Consider the following 18,222-nt stretch of genomic DNA (forward strand, 5'->3'; position numbering starts at 1 on the left):
TAAAACGTGTCTCCTCGCAAGGGAAGCTGGTGTGGTGGGGTTTTATTTTAATTTCTCGCCGCGTGTCATCTATGTTTAAGTCCTCGTATTTTTTGCAAGTTTGAGGCATGATTTTTTCTTCCAAATCAAGTTTTGCCTTTCTAAGCCTCGTCAAATAAAGCATCTCTTACAAAGAAGCATTTCGTTCCAGCCACAAAACCAAATGTCAATTTAAATGAGAAGGCTGGAAGTTTATTAGATAACAGCCAATGAATGTAAGATCATACATTATGTATGCTTGTGATTACTTCTCTGTAAGGTTAGAATCCAGTCTATGGTCTGATCTCAGTATTTATTAGTGGAAGGTTTCTGTTTGTTCCTGTTGCCCAGGGGAATTCATTTTCTTACTAGATTGTTGGCTGTTTCTAAAGAAAGGCTCTGGTAAACCCCAAATACTGGAAAGGTGGGGATACATCAACAAACACTTCAATTGCCCAGAGAGAAACTGGGGAAAAAAGCATACCAAAAGACTAAAAACTTAAAATACTGAGTATTGCCCCAAAATCTTGAGTATTAGCTGCATTTGGAAAGAAAGCATGCCCTTACTTGTTAATAGCAGTTACACCACTTCTTCTCTAACCCAGCTGAAAATAGCAGATTGCAACAGGAATGGGAGCTGCTGTCCAAATAAAGTTCACACAGACGGTGTTTCCCCCATCACAGCTACATCAGCATGGGTTGTGGTTTATTGCTATTAGACCCAGTTAAGCAGTATTTTGAGATAATAAAACAATTGGTTTTCCTCTTAATTAATATGCACTCAAGTCTGCAAATCCCGTTAGCCTTTCCTGGTTACTGCATAGGAGGTAAAATTCAAGAAGATCCTGAGTAGGAAACATTCAACACAGTAATTCATCAACAGTTTCAATATAGCAAACCGTAATTGTCTACAAAAAAATTGTCTACAGCCTGGTGCAGTAGAAGTGAAAGTTTTTGTTCATTTCATCCTAAATTGGATACTTTAAAAGTTGCAAATGAGTAATCCTTAGGTAAGATTGCTCTGCGACAAGGCACACAAACGAGATCAAACGCTGATGCTGCTCTCAGAAGTCTGAGGTAGGACCACCACGGTTCTCCGGGGAGAGCTTGCTCACGTGCAGGAGGCAGCAGAGGCACGAAGGCAACTGCAGCGTCAGTACAGACGTACACATTGGCCAGAGGCCTTTGACTTTCAGAACTCAGTAACTAGATCATGTACCTCTTCGCTCAGAACAAGTGTAGGGAAGAAAGCTTATCTTAGTCACCAACCTCAAGCATTCCTCACTGCTATGAAAACAAAGATGGTTTTAAAATTTAAGAAAAACCTCAGAATCTATTATTTTACATTTTAAAATAGCTCAGATTTTGTCCTGTGCATATATAAAGGACCATTTCCCCAAAAAGATTTGTAGGCTTTGTTATTTAGCCCTTGGCAAAAATTGGGACTGATTCTCACCAGATTCTCATTAATTTTCTGGATCATATAGGAAACCAAATGGCCCATTCTACCCAATTAACATGAACATGTTGCATAATCCATACAGATAGTAAAGACACAACTAGTTCAGTTTCTTAGCCAATATTCAGAAAATGCTGTCAAAACTATTTTGATCCCTTTCATCGAAAAACGCTCTGTACGGTTTACCTACTTTCTTCACATCTGAAATAAGTTTTTCAGATCAATATTAAGGGGCTGATGATTGCTTTAAAAATACAGTTAGGTGTATCCACTTGCTCAGAGAAATCCTGAATGCCAGTTCTCATCATTCTGGCTTTCCACGTCTAAAATTTAGAGCCGCTATTTGACTCTCTCCCAGTGTCTGTATGTATACTCTGACCTTACACTACTTCTAAAACCTTCCTTCTTGTGCATAAGTATGTTTAGTCTTTAGAGACTATTTCACACTCATAGGATTCATGCAGATTCTGAGCTATTCACACCCAAATTTTACAGGAGTGCTTCACAGTACTAGAAGCACATGTACTGGCCTGCTTCTTTAATCCATTTCACTTTCCATAATTTCCAGGCAATAACCTTGTATCCTGAACTGAACCATAGGATATTTCAGTAATAAAACAGTCTGCGGTTATAAAGTATTTAAAGACATTTTAGTGTCACTTAACAAGGAAATATTTCGTCAATCTACTACTATTACAGTAATGCTCAAATTGCCATCTGGAAGACACAGATTCAAAAATCAGTCTCTGGATCCTAGGCTCAGCTCACGAAGGCCGAATACATTGTAAAAAAGGTGCAATTAGTCTCCAGGGAAAGGCTTCTGCAGGCTGTCATTGGCTATACAGCATGCAGCACACTCACTCGTGTGGATAAAAATAACATATTGAAACGGCAGCTGCTCAGCAAAGGAAGAGGATTTGAGCAGGGATAAAAATATACCTTAAAAAGAGGAAAAAAAAATGCCTATCAAAAGCATTAAAAGGTAATATTGAATGTACTGAATCAATAATACTTAAGATTCACCTTTGAACCTCAAGCAGGAAGCACTATTTATTTCATATAGGAAAACAACCCGAGAACATAATTGTTACTGTCCTGAACAAATCCAAGGCTAGCACAGCTAATCACCAGCAATCAGTCAAGAAGCACACACTGTGAATGGATTTCGTTAAATTTTGAAGAACTCCTACTTATAATTTTATTATAGGATCAAAAACCCGCTGCTCTGAACATACCATTTAAAGATAGAAATTATTTCCAAGAGACAGGGGGTTCCAAACTGTGATTGGTATCTATTATCATGTCCATACTCTTTAAGTTGTTTTGAAGGTATATTTTAACACAGTACCTCTTTCTCTTGAGGTCCATTACAATATGAAAGGGTGTGGTGGTAGTGTTGTATGCTAAACTCATGTTGAGTCAATATTAAAGCCTCTCAAAGACTCACAAGATAGCAGTGAGACCTATTAGATCATCTAAATTATTTCCATGCCATTCTGAGATTGCTCTCTATAGTATGTTTTATTAGTGTCTTGACCAGGCTATTTTTAAAGCCTCAAACTCAGAAGCTTTTCCTTTCTGAGAGTATCCAACTTTAGTTTAAAAGCACTGTATGCACTGAATAACCCATTTAAAATGCAAAACAAAAAACTTCTTATGGATCTGCTTATTTAACTGCAGGTGTTTGAAATGGCAAGCAAGATTTGAACTGACAACCATAATTTGTCATATTTTAAGATTTCTAGATCCAAGGTTTTTAAAGATTCCTTTCAATCAGTTAAATAAAGGTGAGGCAAGAAAAGTGAAAACAGGAGAGAGACTGAATCTAGGTTAAGATATAATCATACACCAACCGATACAGACGGAAAAAAACCACAAAAGGTTTGTGATCACATGAGCCCTTCTTCAGACTTGACTTGAAATATGTTTTGTAACAGCAAGTTACAATTTTTTTCCAGCTGTATCAGCTGGTTTAACTAAAGGTATTTCCTTTCCTTACAAATCCCGCCCTACTTACAGATAATCACTGCAGCATTACCACAACCCAGTAGATGCTAGTTTGAATAAAGATCCATTCCTAAGTATATTACAGCTAATAAGTTACTGTATCAAGTCTGCTATGTGAGATAAGCAGCAGTCAAATTCAGCGAACTGCGTATTTCACTATAAGCAAACAATGTTTTTGCTGAGGAAATCCTTGAAAAATGAGACTTCACAACAAAGTAAGTCACGTAGGATCACTTAAATTTTTCATCTCAGTTTTGAGGCTTTTTTTTATAGTTTTACAACTATTAACCATGAAACAGAATAATTTATAAAGAATTTAAGAAATAATTCCCAGAACAATACCTGATTGATATTCCTGTGTTCCGACCAGTATGATACAACACACACAGAACTTTAGACAAACCATAGATGACTCTGCAGAAGGGATTAACAATCAAGCTGAAGCAGGAATTAACGTGTATCAGAACTATACATATTCTTTGCTGACACACTTATTCCATCATTCTTAAAACATGGTAAGCACTCAAAAAGGAAGATTTCAATTGCAAAGAATCTTTTCAAAGCATTTAAACTAAAAATCATACTACTCTACAGAACTACCCTTGTTTAGTTGCTGAATATAAATACATATGAACCTGACTTTGTTAGGTTCAAAATTCAAATTTAAAGGGAAATTTTATTTGTTCTACAGCCATGTCACCTTGGGTTGATTTCAGTAACTAAAACCTGGGTTGGGCCTGCCTGACAGTTGAATAGAAGGTCTCACGGCAAATCCCATGTGCTGCAGTCAAGGATGGGCACCTGATTCCTGGTTCAGTATACAATGCTGAGGGCATAGGATGGTCCAGACAGCATATAAAACAAATGAAAGCTATTACCACTTGTCATTAATAAAAGCCTGGCCCCCACCACATAAGGAGGGAATGCATTTTGGTTTTTTAATTAGTTTGTCATTACTTTTATCTACATCAAGCTCTCCTTGTCATTTCAATAGGAAAGTGTATTTCTTGGTGTTTCTCGTCACCCCGAATTGCTGCACAGTACTGCGGATGTGAAACACAAGCTGCATTTCAGACCATGCTACAAATGCAACAAATGCAAGTTATTGCCAGTTTATCAAAAGTGGGTCTTCTGAGCAAGAATCACTATTAAAACAAGTCAGATTTCATTAACACCACAAGCCTTGATATCGAAGGAAATTTACTTTCTGAAACCACAAACGCAGGTTTGTTTTTGTAGTGGTCTCATGACTGGTAACAAAACTGAATGCTTAGATAACGAGCATAAGTCAGAGTTTGACTACTTTTACTTACACAAGTAACCATCGAACTGAAATAATTACTCATTATACAGAACAAGAATAAGAAACTAGACTTCTGAATTGTATACCATAAGCAGTTTCTGTTCAGCTTTAGATAAAATATGTAGACAACGCTTTGAATACTTTGTAAGTTGAGTTTGTATTTTCAAAGAAACATTATCTTTGCCAAAAAAAAAAGAAAAAAAAAAGATAAATCCCAACTGCAAGTCAGTTCAACCTCCCTTTTCCTTTTCCAATGGTACAAAGAATTCTGCAATCCAAGGCAGCAACAAAAAGAGAAGTAAAGAACTAAAAAAAAAAGTGATTAAATACTCAGTGTTCTTCTCAAAATGACATAGATAAACCTCATTCTTCCCCAAAACAGAAAGAACTATAACTTCAGCAGAAAAACACTATTAAGCAAAAAGTTACGTCTCACTGAACTGCACAAGATTCCTTAAGTTGATCATTTTTACAGGCTGCACACATTGTATCTATTAAAAACAACACTGGCAACTTACACAAAAGATCAGCTTATGTTTGTGTTTCACATTGTTTTGTATAAAGACAAAACACACTCAAGCGCTCATGTGTTGCAATAGCTTCATCTAGAGACAACTGAAAAAAAGGAGGCCTGCCCGAGCTGACCGACATGTGTTAGGTGCACAATGTAACTTTACTTTTCCTACCAAAACTGAAGTTTCTTATTCTAAGTAAGCATGTCTTCCCAACTATTTACTGCAGGAAACAGTCTCTTTCTAAATTTACCTTTCAATGAATCATTTTCAGCTCTCATTATGTCAATTAGCGAGTTCTCCAGTGAATGCATGTCAAAAGTCCTCGTGCGATCCTGCAAGCAAATACAAACAAAGCCAGTTTAGGCAACACACAGTGTTAAACAAGACCATCTGAAACATAAAAACTTCAGTTTTGTTCTATGTTACTATAGCAGAATTAAGCAAAAACACATACACCACCAAAGACAGTCTGATATAGGAATATTAAAAATTAGAATATTCTTAAATATGAATCTGATCTATATTTATCATAACCAATCATTTAAGAACCCCAATTCAATATTTAGTTTGTATTCCTTGCTATACAGCTAAACTTTGTAAAAATAATTTCACAGTTAGGAAGTAAAGATCATATCCTGGGAGACAGAATTGCAAGTAGAAACAATAAAATAGGTATGTCAGCCCGAATTTAAGAAAATCTAAATTCCAGAAACACATAGAATTTCCTTCACCTAAACTACTACCTTAACAACTGAAATAATTTAATTCTGCACAGTCAGTTCAAATTCTGCATAATTACAAAGTATTCCATAAAAGCATTAGTGTTTCAAATAGTCTGGTTTACTAGGTGACAACTTTGCTCTGATTTTTAATTCCCTGAATTCACAAGTTTGGTATTCCAAGCATTATGAGAATGGAAGGAGGACTCAACAAATGGGAGGCAAGATGTCTCATGTACCTTACTGTTTCATTATCTCAAACCATTTGATGTATACTTACCAAATATTTCTCCTTCATATTAACCAAAGCCATCATTTAACACATGTATGGTTCAGACTTTCCCAACTAAAACAATAAATTCCACATCTTACAAATCTGACGCTATAAAATATCCTGGCACTGCATTATTTTAATTAGCAAATTCAGAATAACTGAAATGATATATAAACTTTGAAATCTTTACAGGATCATAAAAGGTCACTAATAGAGGCAAAAAATCGCTCTCATTCCCAAAATTATTCACCTATCCATGCTATCTATGTATCTATACATTTGGACATTTGTAGAAACATCTGGATAGAATTTTATACAATTGTATTAATCCACCTTGAATTTAATTTTTCTATGTCCAAGAAGAACTCTAACATCAGTTCTAAAGATTTTATTTCACTCATGTTCTAAGAGATTCACCTCTGAACTGAGATCAAGCATGGAAAGTACCTGTTCAAATAAGAAAGCAAAACGTGAGCAATTCAAGACAGACATTTGCTCTAAACTGCTTCTCTATAACTATCCTTATTACAGCAGTGAATATTTTTTTTTTTGTTGTTCCTAACTCTAGCTGTGAAGCTGAAATTTCTCCAAAGCACAAAGATCCAGCTTTGATCATTTTTAAAACCAGTGGTGAAGTAAAAAAAGGTTTCGCACAAAGACTGTTGTGTTTCAAGTTATAATGTCCTTTACTTCCAGTAGTGCTAAAGCAGTATTGATTGCAGTGTTGCAAGAGGCATTCTTTGTATCAGACAATGATCAGTCATCTTGGACTTTAAACACCCAATACTATTTTAAGAGCAGGAATCCACTAGATTCTAGAGTCCTGATCCATTTCCAAGTTCATAAGTTACATTCTGACCACTAAAAAATATTATTTTTCAATTAAATTTTCTGATAGTTTTCCTCTCTACAGAACAATTTATTACAGAACAGGTGAAGTGCTTCTACCCGGATGTGCTGCATTTCAAATAGCATTAGAAAGATCTGAGTTTGGAACCATTTGCTTTATTAGTCTAGCTCAATATCAAATTTGCTATAAAAAGGATGGCGCTGCCCTGTCTCTCCCACAGTGTTTATTTCCTTGATCATTTATATTACAAAGTAATTGAGGCACCTTAGAGAAACTATCATGAGCATTTAAATTCTTAAATTCTGTGGTTTACTTTCACAAATTTCCTACTGGTTTCTTCCTTTCCTAGTAGCATTTAGTTTATTGTTTTGGTTTATACATTACTAGTTCATAACTATTTCAAACTCTAGTTACACTAAAATACCTTAGCAGGATTAAGTAACAGTCCTTGGGTCTGCATCCTGGACCCATTAGGATCTAACAGCTGCGTAACTCAGGAATGGATGCTAGAAGGCAATCTCTACATTATCAGCAATCTCTACATTTTCAGCAGTCCTCACAACATGACAAAAATAGCCTAAAACACAGGTGGGAGCATTTTCTACAAACCTGACATCCCTCAATAGCTACTCCTTCTTCCATTCTGGCTTTCATACTGTATTGTGTTTCTCTGTGTGGAATTAACCTCAAGTCCAACCATGAACAGCTACAAAATTCTTATTTCACAAAGTGCAGAACCTCAGTAGTTCCAAGTCTTTGTTGAATTTGTGGCACTTAACATTTCAGTTGTCTGACAGACACAACGGGAGAAACCCAAGCTGAGTAATTTCTAGTTTATTGTGTTGTGTATGCGCTGGAGTACATGAGCTTGAAGATAGTCTGTTTCTAAAATGTCTGTGTTGCTTTGGGTTGAGTAACAAACAGTTTTGCTGCAATGGTAAGTTTTTAATATTGAGAACAGAGACTTCAACCATTTGAGAAAAAAAACTGAATTGAACTGGTTAGCTGATAGGGATGCCACATTCTCCAATGGTAGCTTTTTATGGTGAGTTTATAGTTTCCCCCTTGTGAGTGAACCAGCTAGCCTTCACTTTTGTAGTATAAAGTCCATAAGCTTCTAATCATCCTGCAAACATTTTAAAACACAACCCTGCACATCAGTTAAAAGATTAACTGGTCATATTCCTACCTGCAGCTATTAGCAATCACTTAAAAAGGAGGACTGGCTAAAATACTCAGGCTCTCCAGTGGTTCCAGTAACTTGTCATAGCAATGGAGAAGACAGGCTAGAGCACCCTCAAAATGCTGGTATGTTACTATCTATTTCTTGCCTATCTTTCCAACAAAAAGACTCTGTGCTTACAGCATATCTAACCATCATTGTCAATTCATGGTGCTGAACTGCCCCAGCCTCAACACCCTTGGGAAGATCAGTCTTGTTCGTGGGTTGGCTGAAACAGTTTGCTCTTCCATGTCTCTGCTTATTAATTAGCAGATAGCAAACCATGGTAAGCACAACACTAAGAGCCACTATTACTGTTACACTGAATTTGGATATATTCCTGAAATTAATGCAGCAGTCCACCTCTCTGGAAATGCAGAGTAATTCAAGAACTTGATATATAAGTAAACCTGTATATATCTATCCAATGAAAAGATGTCAGTCTCATATATGTCCTAAATAAAGACCAGCCAAAATGCCATGCTGAACTGGTTCAGAGGTTTGCACAGTGTTTATTATAAAAGAACTCCATTGATTTAGTTGGCTACTTGCCCTGACACTGAGAGGGTCCACACAACTACAGAAAGTCACCATTGGTAGTTTTGTAGAGTTTTTACACAATTTAAAGGCCTTTTATTCTGAGACTGCTTTGAAAACAGTAGCACAAATTTTGCCAGTCTTAACTTCCAAGATGGCCAGCACATTTTGTCAGAAACACATATTATATCTGAAATATATGTATGTATTACATACCTAACATAAAAAAAAAGACTGATGACAGGTTAGTGGTACTGGCTATCTTGCTGAAGAAATGTGTAACTATACATTTAATTCCATAACATCAAAAAAGCTGTAACAGTCAAGATATTGATCATTAACTGCTAACTAAATGTGAGCTATTCAGATACACGTTAGTTATGAGTTATAAAGCACTTAAGCCATGCTGTACTTAGGAAAAAAAAGTGATGTTTTCTTCAAGAGACTTCATGCAGGGAGAATTAATAACAATATGGTGGTGTTTTTAATGGATCAATTCACAAAGTTACAGTGCTTTCCATAGAGCTGGACTGCTTACTGTATACTTTTTAATTTATTTATAAAGAAAAGATATAGGGATAATGACTGCCCTGGAATAAAGCAGAGTATGTACACTTCAGTAACAAAATAAGTTAACTACAGCCTGATATTATTTACCCAGGCTGATCACAAAAACTTGGCTTACATGAGTTTGTTTAGGGCATCTAAAATTTTGCTTTATCAGAGGGCTTAAAAGGCACACACATTTATCCCGGGGAAACAGAACAGAGGTAGAAAGACATCAGGTTGAACATAAGGCCATAAAAAAAAGACCAACCAAAAAAAAAAAGAAATCAACCTGCGGTCTTAATACATGACTATGTTTAAAATGTCAGCCAACGTTTCAAAAGACATTCATTAAACACAATTTTGAATAAGCACTATTGTTTTCACAATAATATACAAGAGGTGACAGCCAGCAGATCTAGTTGAGAGCGCGCTATCGGGACTGTAAATACTCTACAACAGCAAACACAACAGTTTTGACCTATACACTGGCCAGGTCTGTCTACAGAAAAATAAAATTATTCTGATTCTCCTACTGTCTAGAAATCATTTATAAGTCTGTAGAGTGCTCATAACTTCACATCACAACTTTGTCATTGGATTCATACAGTACGGGCAAACCACTTCACTTCTGTGACTACAGTGGTTTCCCCACTAGCACCCAGACAGATTATTTTATGTTTAGAGGTCTTGTAAGAAATGGAGCCATTTGTAAATAGGAAATCACTAAATTCTAAATCCTATTCCAATTTTATTTTTCAAGGTCCAAACACATTTCATTCCAAAGAAAAAATCACTTGGTACTAAGCATGTTCGATATATACTGGGACACCCTCCTATGCAAAAGAAACTAACCAGGAAGATCATATTTTGCACTTAAAGATCCCATACCTAAATTCGCTTGCACATCAGAAAAATGTACATCTAACTTAATTATTAAAGTGCAGATTCATTATATTTAATCTGCACCCACAGCATTATCATCACCCGAACAATTAAAGATTCCAGAACCTGAGATTTTCTACTCAGTGCTTCCCACAATGGGCCTCCCAATGCTAAAAACCCAAACTGTACGAAAAGTAAAGCCTGGCAAGGTACGAGCACTTGCTGGTAGCTAAGGCTGTGCTTAATCTTATAAAATATGATTTCTCTGAAGACTGAGGCATCAATAATAATGTAAAGTATGCCATTGCATTAAGCAATTTATTGAAGGTGATTAATCAGTATTTATGGAGTAGGTATAGTTGTAAAACTGGGGCTTATTTTATATATTTAAATCTTTGTCAAACCAGAATACTTGTGAAAATTAGAAAACTCACAACTACATTTGCTACTCTCATTATAGCACGGAAAGCCTGAAACTTTCTGAAACCTTGTACATATTTCCCACAATTAAAAAGCCTTGTGTCTCAGGCAAAGTAAAGTGTGTAGGGAGAGGTAATATTGTAGGCACTAAATACAAGTTCCATGTTTTTGTTTTAATTGCAAAGCAAATTTAGACTTGATTAGGCTTCTGGGTAAGCTTCTCCTCCTTCCCACCACCCTGCAAATGCTGTATTCCACCTCCCAGTCCAGTATCCAGTGAATTAAAGGCTTTGAATAAACAGGTTTTTCCTGAAAGGATGTTGCTGTATGCTGCCCTGATCATCTTTTATAGCTTCACCAGGGAACAATAAGAAAAAGCTGGAAAAGTTAAGTGACGCATAACATAGGAGTTTTTTTGGGAGGGAGCACTTCTGGTTTAGTCAAACTTGAGCTTTTTTTTTTTTTAAGTGTTAGAAATTACAGACCTTTATAAAAATTTCCAGTAACATGTCTGATTCTATTTTAGCCACATATTACGTTTTTCATGTATCTTCTAGAAATTATTTTCCACAGTATCTTGTGTTCTCAATCTTTGTGCTGGGCTGCTAAGTATGCAATTTTCAAAGCAAAATGCTTAATAAGAGTACTCCTTTTAATCTTAGGAAAATCCAAACATAATTCAAATAGCTTCTAACAAAAGCTCTCTTTAAAAAGAAACCCTGAGGTCAAAAACGCACAGGAGGGCCAAGCTGAAGTATTAACGTCAGTAGTAAGTTTATAAAACACGAACAGTGTTAACTTCCACAGTACTTAACTTGTGCATGTCATACCACATTAGAGTGCTTCTAATTCCACAGATCAGTAGCTGTGGGGAACAGCATACAAAACACTAATTACTACACAGCTGATGTAGTTACAGAAAAAAAAGGTGAACAGACATTTAAAAATCCAACTTCAAGTATTTATTCTATTTTAAAATGATAGCTTGAAATTTCTTGGAATAATTGCTGTTTCTAGAATAAAAATAAAATTCTGCAAAACTTTCTGCAAAACAAGTAGCCTCATTTTATGCAACCAGCCATCATGATTTATGAAAAGGTTCCTCAAAAACAAAGAACAAATATTAAAATAAAGAGGCACGGTAAAGAAATTTATTTGCAAAACTCTTCCAAGACGAAAGATTGGCAAATGCATTCAAGGGGTTATTTTTTAATTCCAGTTCCCCGTGAATTTGTTTAATGCACTTATTGAATCAATCCATTTCTCTGGGCAAACAAATCATGACGTATAGCTCAAAATTAAAACACATTCTGTAATCACGTATGTGTTTTCTCAAACATTCCATATCTGCCTGAGGGAAGAGAAAGTCTCTCTGGCACAGACCCTCAGTGGATTTGGAAGAAGTTATATACCTGGAAACTAACCACTGTAGAAGAAAGGAAAAAACATTTTGAACAAGTGGATATAATGAACTGCTCTCATGTACAAAATTCTTTGAAATGGGCAGTTATTTTCAAGCCTGATTCCAGGAAGAAACACAAATTATTCTAAAGTATTTTTACAGAAAGCTGAACACTATTGCTTAACTTGCTTGTGCCTTCAAAGACCAATTTAAAAAACATCATCACACATTTGAAGATGAGGTCTGGAAACCTGGAAGTGCCTATCAAAGCAAGATTTATGCATTGCATAACAGGCAGGATGTTCCACTCTCATGAGGAAGTGCAAGTACACAGCAAAAGGAAAGCCAAAACAATCTTGAGGGCAATGCTGCAGTAAAATGCAATTACTGAGCGCTTAGTTTGTCAGTGCTGCTGGGAGAGCAATAGAAGGGATTATTTAAAAAATCAGTAACTTTGTAAGATGCAATAGTCACAGTCAAAGCATTTTCATATATCAATTCTCTGTTGTATCCAAAAGATTTTTTTTTTTTTTTTAATTCAGGAACCATTTTTTCATTTGGAGACCATTTCCTTTGCAAATGAACGCACAAAGAACAATGGCTTTTCTCTTTTCAAAAGATCTTTGAAGGGGGAAGCTTGCCCAGTGGCTAAAGCACAATATCAAAACTTAATTTCATTAACAGATCTGGTAATACTCTTCTCCGACCTTGCTTCCAGTTCTGTCTCTGCAGCAAGAGGTTCCTACAGACATGCTACTTCTGAAATGTTATGAGACAGAATTCCAAATGAAAACCACTTACAACAAAAAGCACAATGTTTTCCATGCAGCTCTCAAGCTCAAGCAATACCAAGCAAGCAATCATCAAACTGCAAGATTATCAAACAGATCACCACAGTATTTTCCTTTTATCTGCACCATTTGGAACGCCCACTTCATCGCAAGCGTCAAAGGGCCATGGGCAGAAATATTTCAAGTGAGCAGCAGTTCACATCAGTGGCTTATAGGGATGTTATGTAATGTTGTCCTCTCCGAAGAGGAAACGAGCACTTACACTTGGCTACCCAAAGATTTCCATCAAAACATAGACTTCTGTGTTTCACCAAGCTTTGGAGTAGAGACAATCTTTGAGGCAAAAAAAAAAGCGATCCCCAAATATTTGCAATTGCTGGTTTACATCTTGCCTTCTAAAGAAACTAATTTTCACTAGATTGCAGCCACACTTGTTAATGATTTAAACAGCAAAACATAAATATTAAATGAAAGGGATAGTTATATCAAATTACTCCATTATGTTGCTGCAGCAAAGACAGCTTTCAATTATTTCCTAAATAGGAATCTAAGAAGATTCCAGTAACAAAATAGCCTTGTCCAGTACATGATTGCATCACCAAGGATACTTCATATATATATATGTATATGCATGAACACAAATATACAATAAGCAAAACTCCTTATTTCTGCTTTGAGTCAGGCGTACCATCAGCATAATCAAGAAAAAATAAAAAGACATCAAAGGTCAAATTTTACATCATTTGTTTCCAGCAATTCAAAAATTCAGTATGCTTTCAACACACAAATGACTAAGTGACCAAAGGAGCTAAAGATTTTATACAAAAAAAAAAGTTATAAAAAGCAGTTTCCAAGATGGCTTCAAAATTAATCAGCATCTTTCTAGGTCTGCAGTGCTGAAGTCCTGTTTTGCTGCCCTGCCCTTTTCTTCGCAGAAGTGATAGTAACAGACTGGAAAGCACTTCACTCCAACACTTTCCTTTTCTTGGCATGAAGAAGTGTCAGACTTGGTCTTGACATGTACAGCTTCATCTCAGTGTTTATGTAAATACATACCAACATGCTACACAAAAATTATTTCTTTACCGTGATCAAAATACATGTGTCTGATATTTTATGTTTGGAACACAATCCAGAAGTCAAGGTTGACTTTGCAATTTCCTGAAATTTCCTTGATGTCAAACCAAGCACATTTCTACCGTATATATCTGGGCCTTATACACAGCAGCAAGGACACACTTGATCTCATTCTGTCACTCTGTACATCAGCTATGTGTCAGGGTACAGAATGAATTAAACTGTGAGCCAAGTCTCGCTGCAGTGAGGCTGAAAAAAGACCGACTCCAGCTGTGTCCCTTTTTCTAATGGTTTCAGTTTATAAGTTTGGTATGCTGGACACAGGTTCATTATATTAATTACAAATCCTGACATTAAAATCAATTATTACTATGCATTCTAAATTTACAAGGGCTCTACCTGATATTGAACCAGCTAGTAGCGCTGCAGTAGAAAAAAGGTCTCTAATGGAAAGTTATTGCCAGCAGCTGCTCTGTTGTCAGAAGGCTGCATAGGCAGGCCCTGCAAATCAAACAGAAACTGAACAGTTCACGAAGAACTGAACTGTTCCTGTGTCTGAATCCACAAACTCATTATTAAATGTATTTCCATTTCTTTAGGGTGGTTTATAACACGAGACATATTGCACGGGTTTTATCTTCAGATCTTTTGCATTATTTTAAAGTAGGTCACCCTGGTTCTTACAGCATGGCTAGAAATACTGCAATCATTTTGAAATTTTTACTTTTGCTCTCATTTGAAGATTTTGAAAAATAACCAACTAAATGTAAAAGAACTCTTGGGTTTTTGGATTTGGAGTTTACAAAAGACACACACACACATAAAAGCTAGATTTAACTAGTGGTCAGATGAAGAGAAGAGTACTTCTGTTTTAATTTTTACTGCAAATTAGGTTCAACATTATGCAGTTCTTTTCTAATTCATAAAAAGTCAGCCTAGAAGGAGAGGTTGAACTGCCAGACAACCTGCCTTCTGCCAGGATAAGGCCATATTAAAATATAGGAGACCACAAACTGAAACTCGTCCAGATCTATTTTTGGTGATGATTTAATGGCCAGTAACCAAAATTTGCTGCCATTACTGAGGAAAGCAAACTGTGTTGATTACCACCATGTAAAAAAAAAAAAAAAAAAATCAAAGTTTCCAAAAAATGCTACAAAAATTATGTTGCACTACAAGTCCGTATGATACTGTAAAACAAAATTCAATCACTCAATACTTTTTCTCAGATGTGGTACATTCTCAAATACTTCAGAAGGCCTCAGATCTTTCATACTTCATCAGGCAGCACTTTTTTTCTTACTCCTTTTTGTAGATCTACTTGCTACTTTTAACTCAATTTGTTCATCAGCTATTTCTGAATATGTGCAAGTATTAAGCTGAAGGAAACTGGCTAATACAGATGTCTGGTGAGCAACAGATGGGTCTGGTGGTCATATATTTATATGACCACCACTATTAAAAAAAAAAAAACACGATTCACAGCTCGGAGCATAATTCACACTATGGCATTTTAAGTTAGCTATACATATTATTTTTTAGTTGCAAGCACAGAAGTCGTACAATCAGACTGTACTGTTCAAATCCCCAACCCTTTCTAGGGCATTTTAATACACTTACGTGTTATTTTTCTTATGGATGTAACAGAGTATGCTCACCTGAAAAGGAAAAATGTTGTCAGCTCTATTCAAACTGTCTTCCATCCATGATTTTGGAGCAAAGGCCGAGCTGGGTCGAGCATATTTCTGCAACTGGATATGATTACTTGCAAAATTCTTCTTTAAGGGCGAGATGGAGTTCAGGGGTGTTATCCCTCCGTTCAGTCCCCTGCGGTGGTCTCGGCCTTGGGACCCACCCCACCCACCGTATCCACCGCCACCAGGGCTCCATGAAGATGGTGTAGGCGATGGACTTTGGTAGCTGCTCCATGGAGAAGGTGGCTTGTTAAGATTATTAGCCAAATGAGGCAATTGATTAAAAGCAGCATTTCTATGTGTGAATGGAGGTGGATGAGGACTTGCAGGAGACCTTCTCTGTTGCTGATGCTGATTGTGATGATGCTGAAAATGGGGGTGATGAGGGTGGTGTTGAGAGAGGGGTCCAATTTGGGGGGAAAAGCTACCACCAAAGCCAGGGCTGACGTGATGTGGAAAATTCTGAAACAGCAGAGCACCATTATTAGCTGAGGCAGTAGGGACCCCTCCCTGGTGAAAAAAACTTGCATCTTCATTGATTATTGTAGAAGAAGAAGGAGCTATAGCTGCAGACCAGTTACTAAAACCAGTCAGAGAAGATGCAGTGGATGTCAAGGGCTGCGTCGAAGTACCCAGCCCCGAAGCCTCTTGATAATCAAATCCTGTTAACACCGGCGATTCTATTCTTATTTTCTCCTTTCCATTGCCGTTCTCTGAAGAATTATCGCCCTGATTTTCTTCAGTTTTAGCTTTCTCAGGTTCAGAGAGCATGCCTGCTTCCTGACTTTGACCAGGGGAAAGCTGCTGTTTTTCTAGGGACTCTTGCTTTTCCTGTTGCTGAGTTTTAGATTTTTCTGACCCCAGAATCTCATCCTGAATATTATGGGCAGCTGGAGCAGGAAAGAGCCAAGCTGACCCAGCACTACTGCCATTGGCAGCTGTGTTATTATTTATAAAAGCAGCAGGGCTGGGGGTTGCATTTTGATGATGGTGTGGAGGCTGCAGATGTGGATGAAATCTGACTGGAAAAGCTGACTTATTTCCAGTGTTGTTTTGCACTAACACTCCAAACCCGTAATCCCCCATTTATTATATTTAGGGTTTGAATCCTCCCTGTAAGAACAAGTTGATGTTTAGTGTTTACCTCGTCCTCTTCTGAGGCGAGATTAGCAAGTATCCTGTTTTTAGCTAGATATTCCAGTTTCTCCCTCCACGCTATTTATTTCAGATTTGGATAAAGATGTTTGCTTTTTGCAAAAGATAGATCTCTTCAACTATTTAAATGTGCCAATTTGTGTCCGTTTCCTTCCTTTGGCCAGGAGGAAGGGAAAAATAAATCTTTGGTTCACAAAATAAGAGGTTTCCTTTTTCTAAAGGAAATGCACAGCAACAAGAGAAAAAGGTTCTGGGGAATAAGGATAAAGAGATTCTAACTATTCTGTTTTTTTCCTCCTCAGCAGCCTTGACTTGCCCATAAATGAGTTAAGAGGGAAGGGAAAAAAAAAGAAAATACAATGACGTCTAGTCCCCCGACCCCTTGGCAGCAAAAAATAGATTTAAATCTGGAATAATTTAATATATCTCTATAATCTAATATATATTTGTGTCCTGTTCAAAAAGAGTCTTTGCTGTGGGTAAGGGAAAAATTTACCTCAGGATCTCAGCATTCAGAAGGGTGAAAAGGGGGAGTGAGTTACAGAAGAGGCTTTTTCCCGTGCTGCTGGGTTTAACCTATTATATTTAGTAATAATATACACTCTGTGTGTGTGTATGCGCGTGTGTGGTTGTTTAAAGGGGTAAGATCTTATCTCAGGAAATTAGTATTCTATGTGTGTTGGGTGGGGAGTGAGTTGTGCAGGAGAAGGGTGGATGCTGGATGCTGCTCCTTTTGGGCTGGGTTTCTGAGCTCGCCAGACTCGCTTCTTATTTATGATCCAATATTTGTGTGTCCTTCATATGAGTCCTGGCTGTCCGAAGAGGAAGATTTTCATCTCAGAAATCAGCATTCAGCGCTCGGGAAAAGGGAAGGGAGGGGACAGCGAGTTGTGCAGGAGGAAGGGGAAGGAGATTTTCTTGCTCTCACTGCTGCTGGGAGGGTGGTTTCTGGTGCGGGGCTCGCCTGCTTCCACCGAGATATGTGGGCTCCCTGCAGACCAGCGGGCCCCTGGCTGAAAGGCCGGGTGGATATGCGTTAGATGTGTTTCTCCTCCTCAGGGACTCGGCATCCAGCGGGGCAGGGGCGGGCGGCGCAGGCAGGCTCGGCTCGCCAGGCCCCGGCTCTCTGTGGGGTGCCCCCCGCGGTGTCCCCCCTCCCTCGCAAGAGTCCTGGTGTCGGGGAAGGCAGGAGGGATTTTTTTTACCTCAGGAGAGGAGCAGCCTCCGGCAGGGAGGGGAAGGTGCAGGCGGCAGGGGGCCGGGCTCCTCTCTCCCCCATGGAAGGTGTTTAACCGGTTCTCCCAAATCGCCCGGAGATTACGGGACAGGGTCTCGGCCGCTGAGCGCA

The 18,222-nt window shown here is 37.6% G+C and overlaps 1 protein-coding gene across 1 annotated transcript; it reads right to left on the reverse strand.

Moving 5' to 3' along the window:
* Nucleotides 1-11,963: 11,963 nt before the first annotated feature.
* Nucleotides 11,964-17,873, reverse strand: CPEB4 (cytoplasmic polyadenylation element binding protein 4). Its single transcript, XM_009573008.1, has 2 exons — nucleotides 15,684-17,873; nucleotides 11,964-12,566 (listed from the first exon to the last, which is right to left on the reverse strand). The coding sequence occupies exons 1-2, from the start codon at nucleotides 16,803-16,805 to the stop codon at nucleotides 12,561-12,563; spliced, it is 1,128 nt and encodes a 375-aa protein (XP_009571303.1). The 5' UTR covers nucleotides 16,806-17,873; the 3' UTR covers nucleotides 11,964-12,560.
* Between the last annotated feature and the right edge of the window lie 349 nt (nucleotides 17,874-18,222).

Source organism: Fulmarus glacialis, unplaced genomic scaffold, assembly GCF_000690835.1.
Source record: "Fulmarus glacialis isolate BGI_N327 unplaced genomic scaffold, ASM69083v1 scaffold20342, whole genome shotgun sequence".
In the NCBI taxonomy this organism is placed as follows: Eukaryota; Metazoa; Chordata; class Aves; order Procellariiformes; family Procellariidae; genus Fulmarus; species Fulmarus glacialis.

Excerpts from the sequence above, each read along its gene's own strand:
- CPEB4 (XM_009573008.1), bottom strand. The coding sequence starts at position 16,805 with ATGGGGGATTACGGGTTTGGAGTGTTAGTGCAAAACAACACTGGAAAT.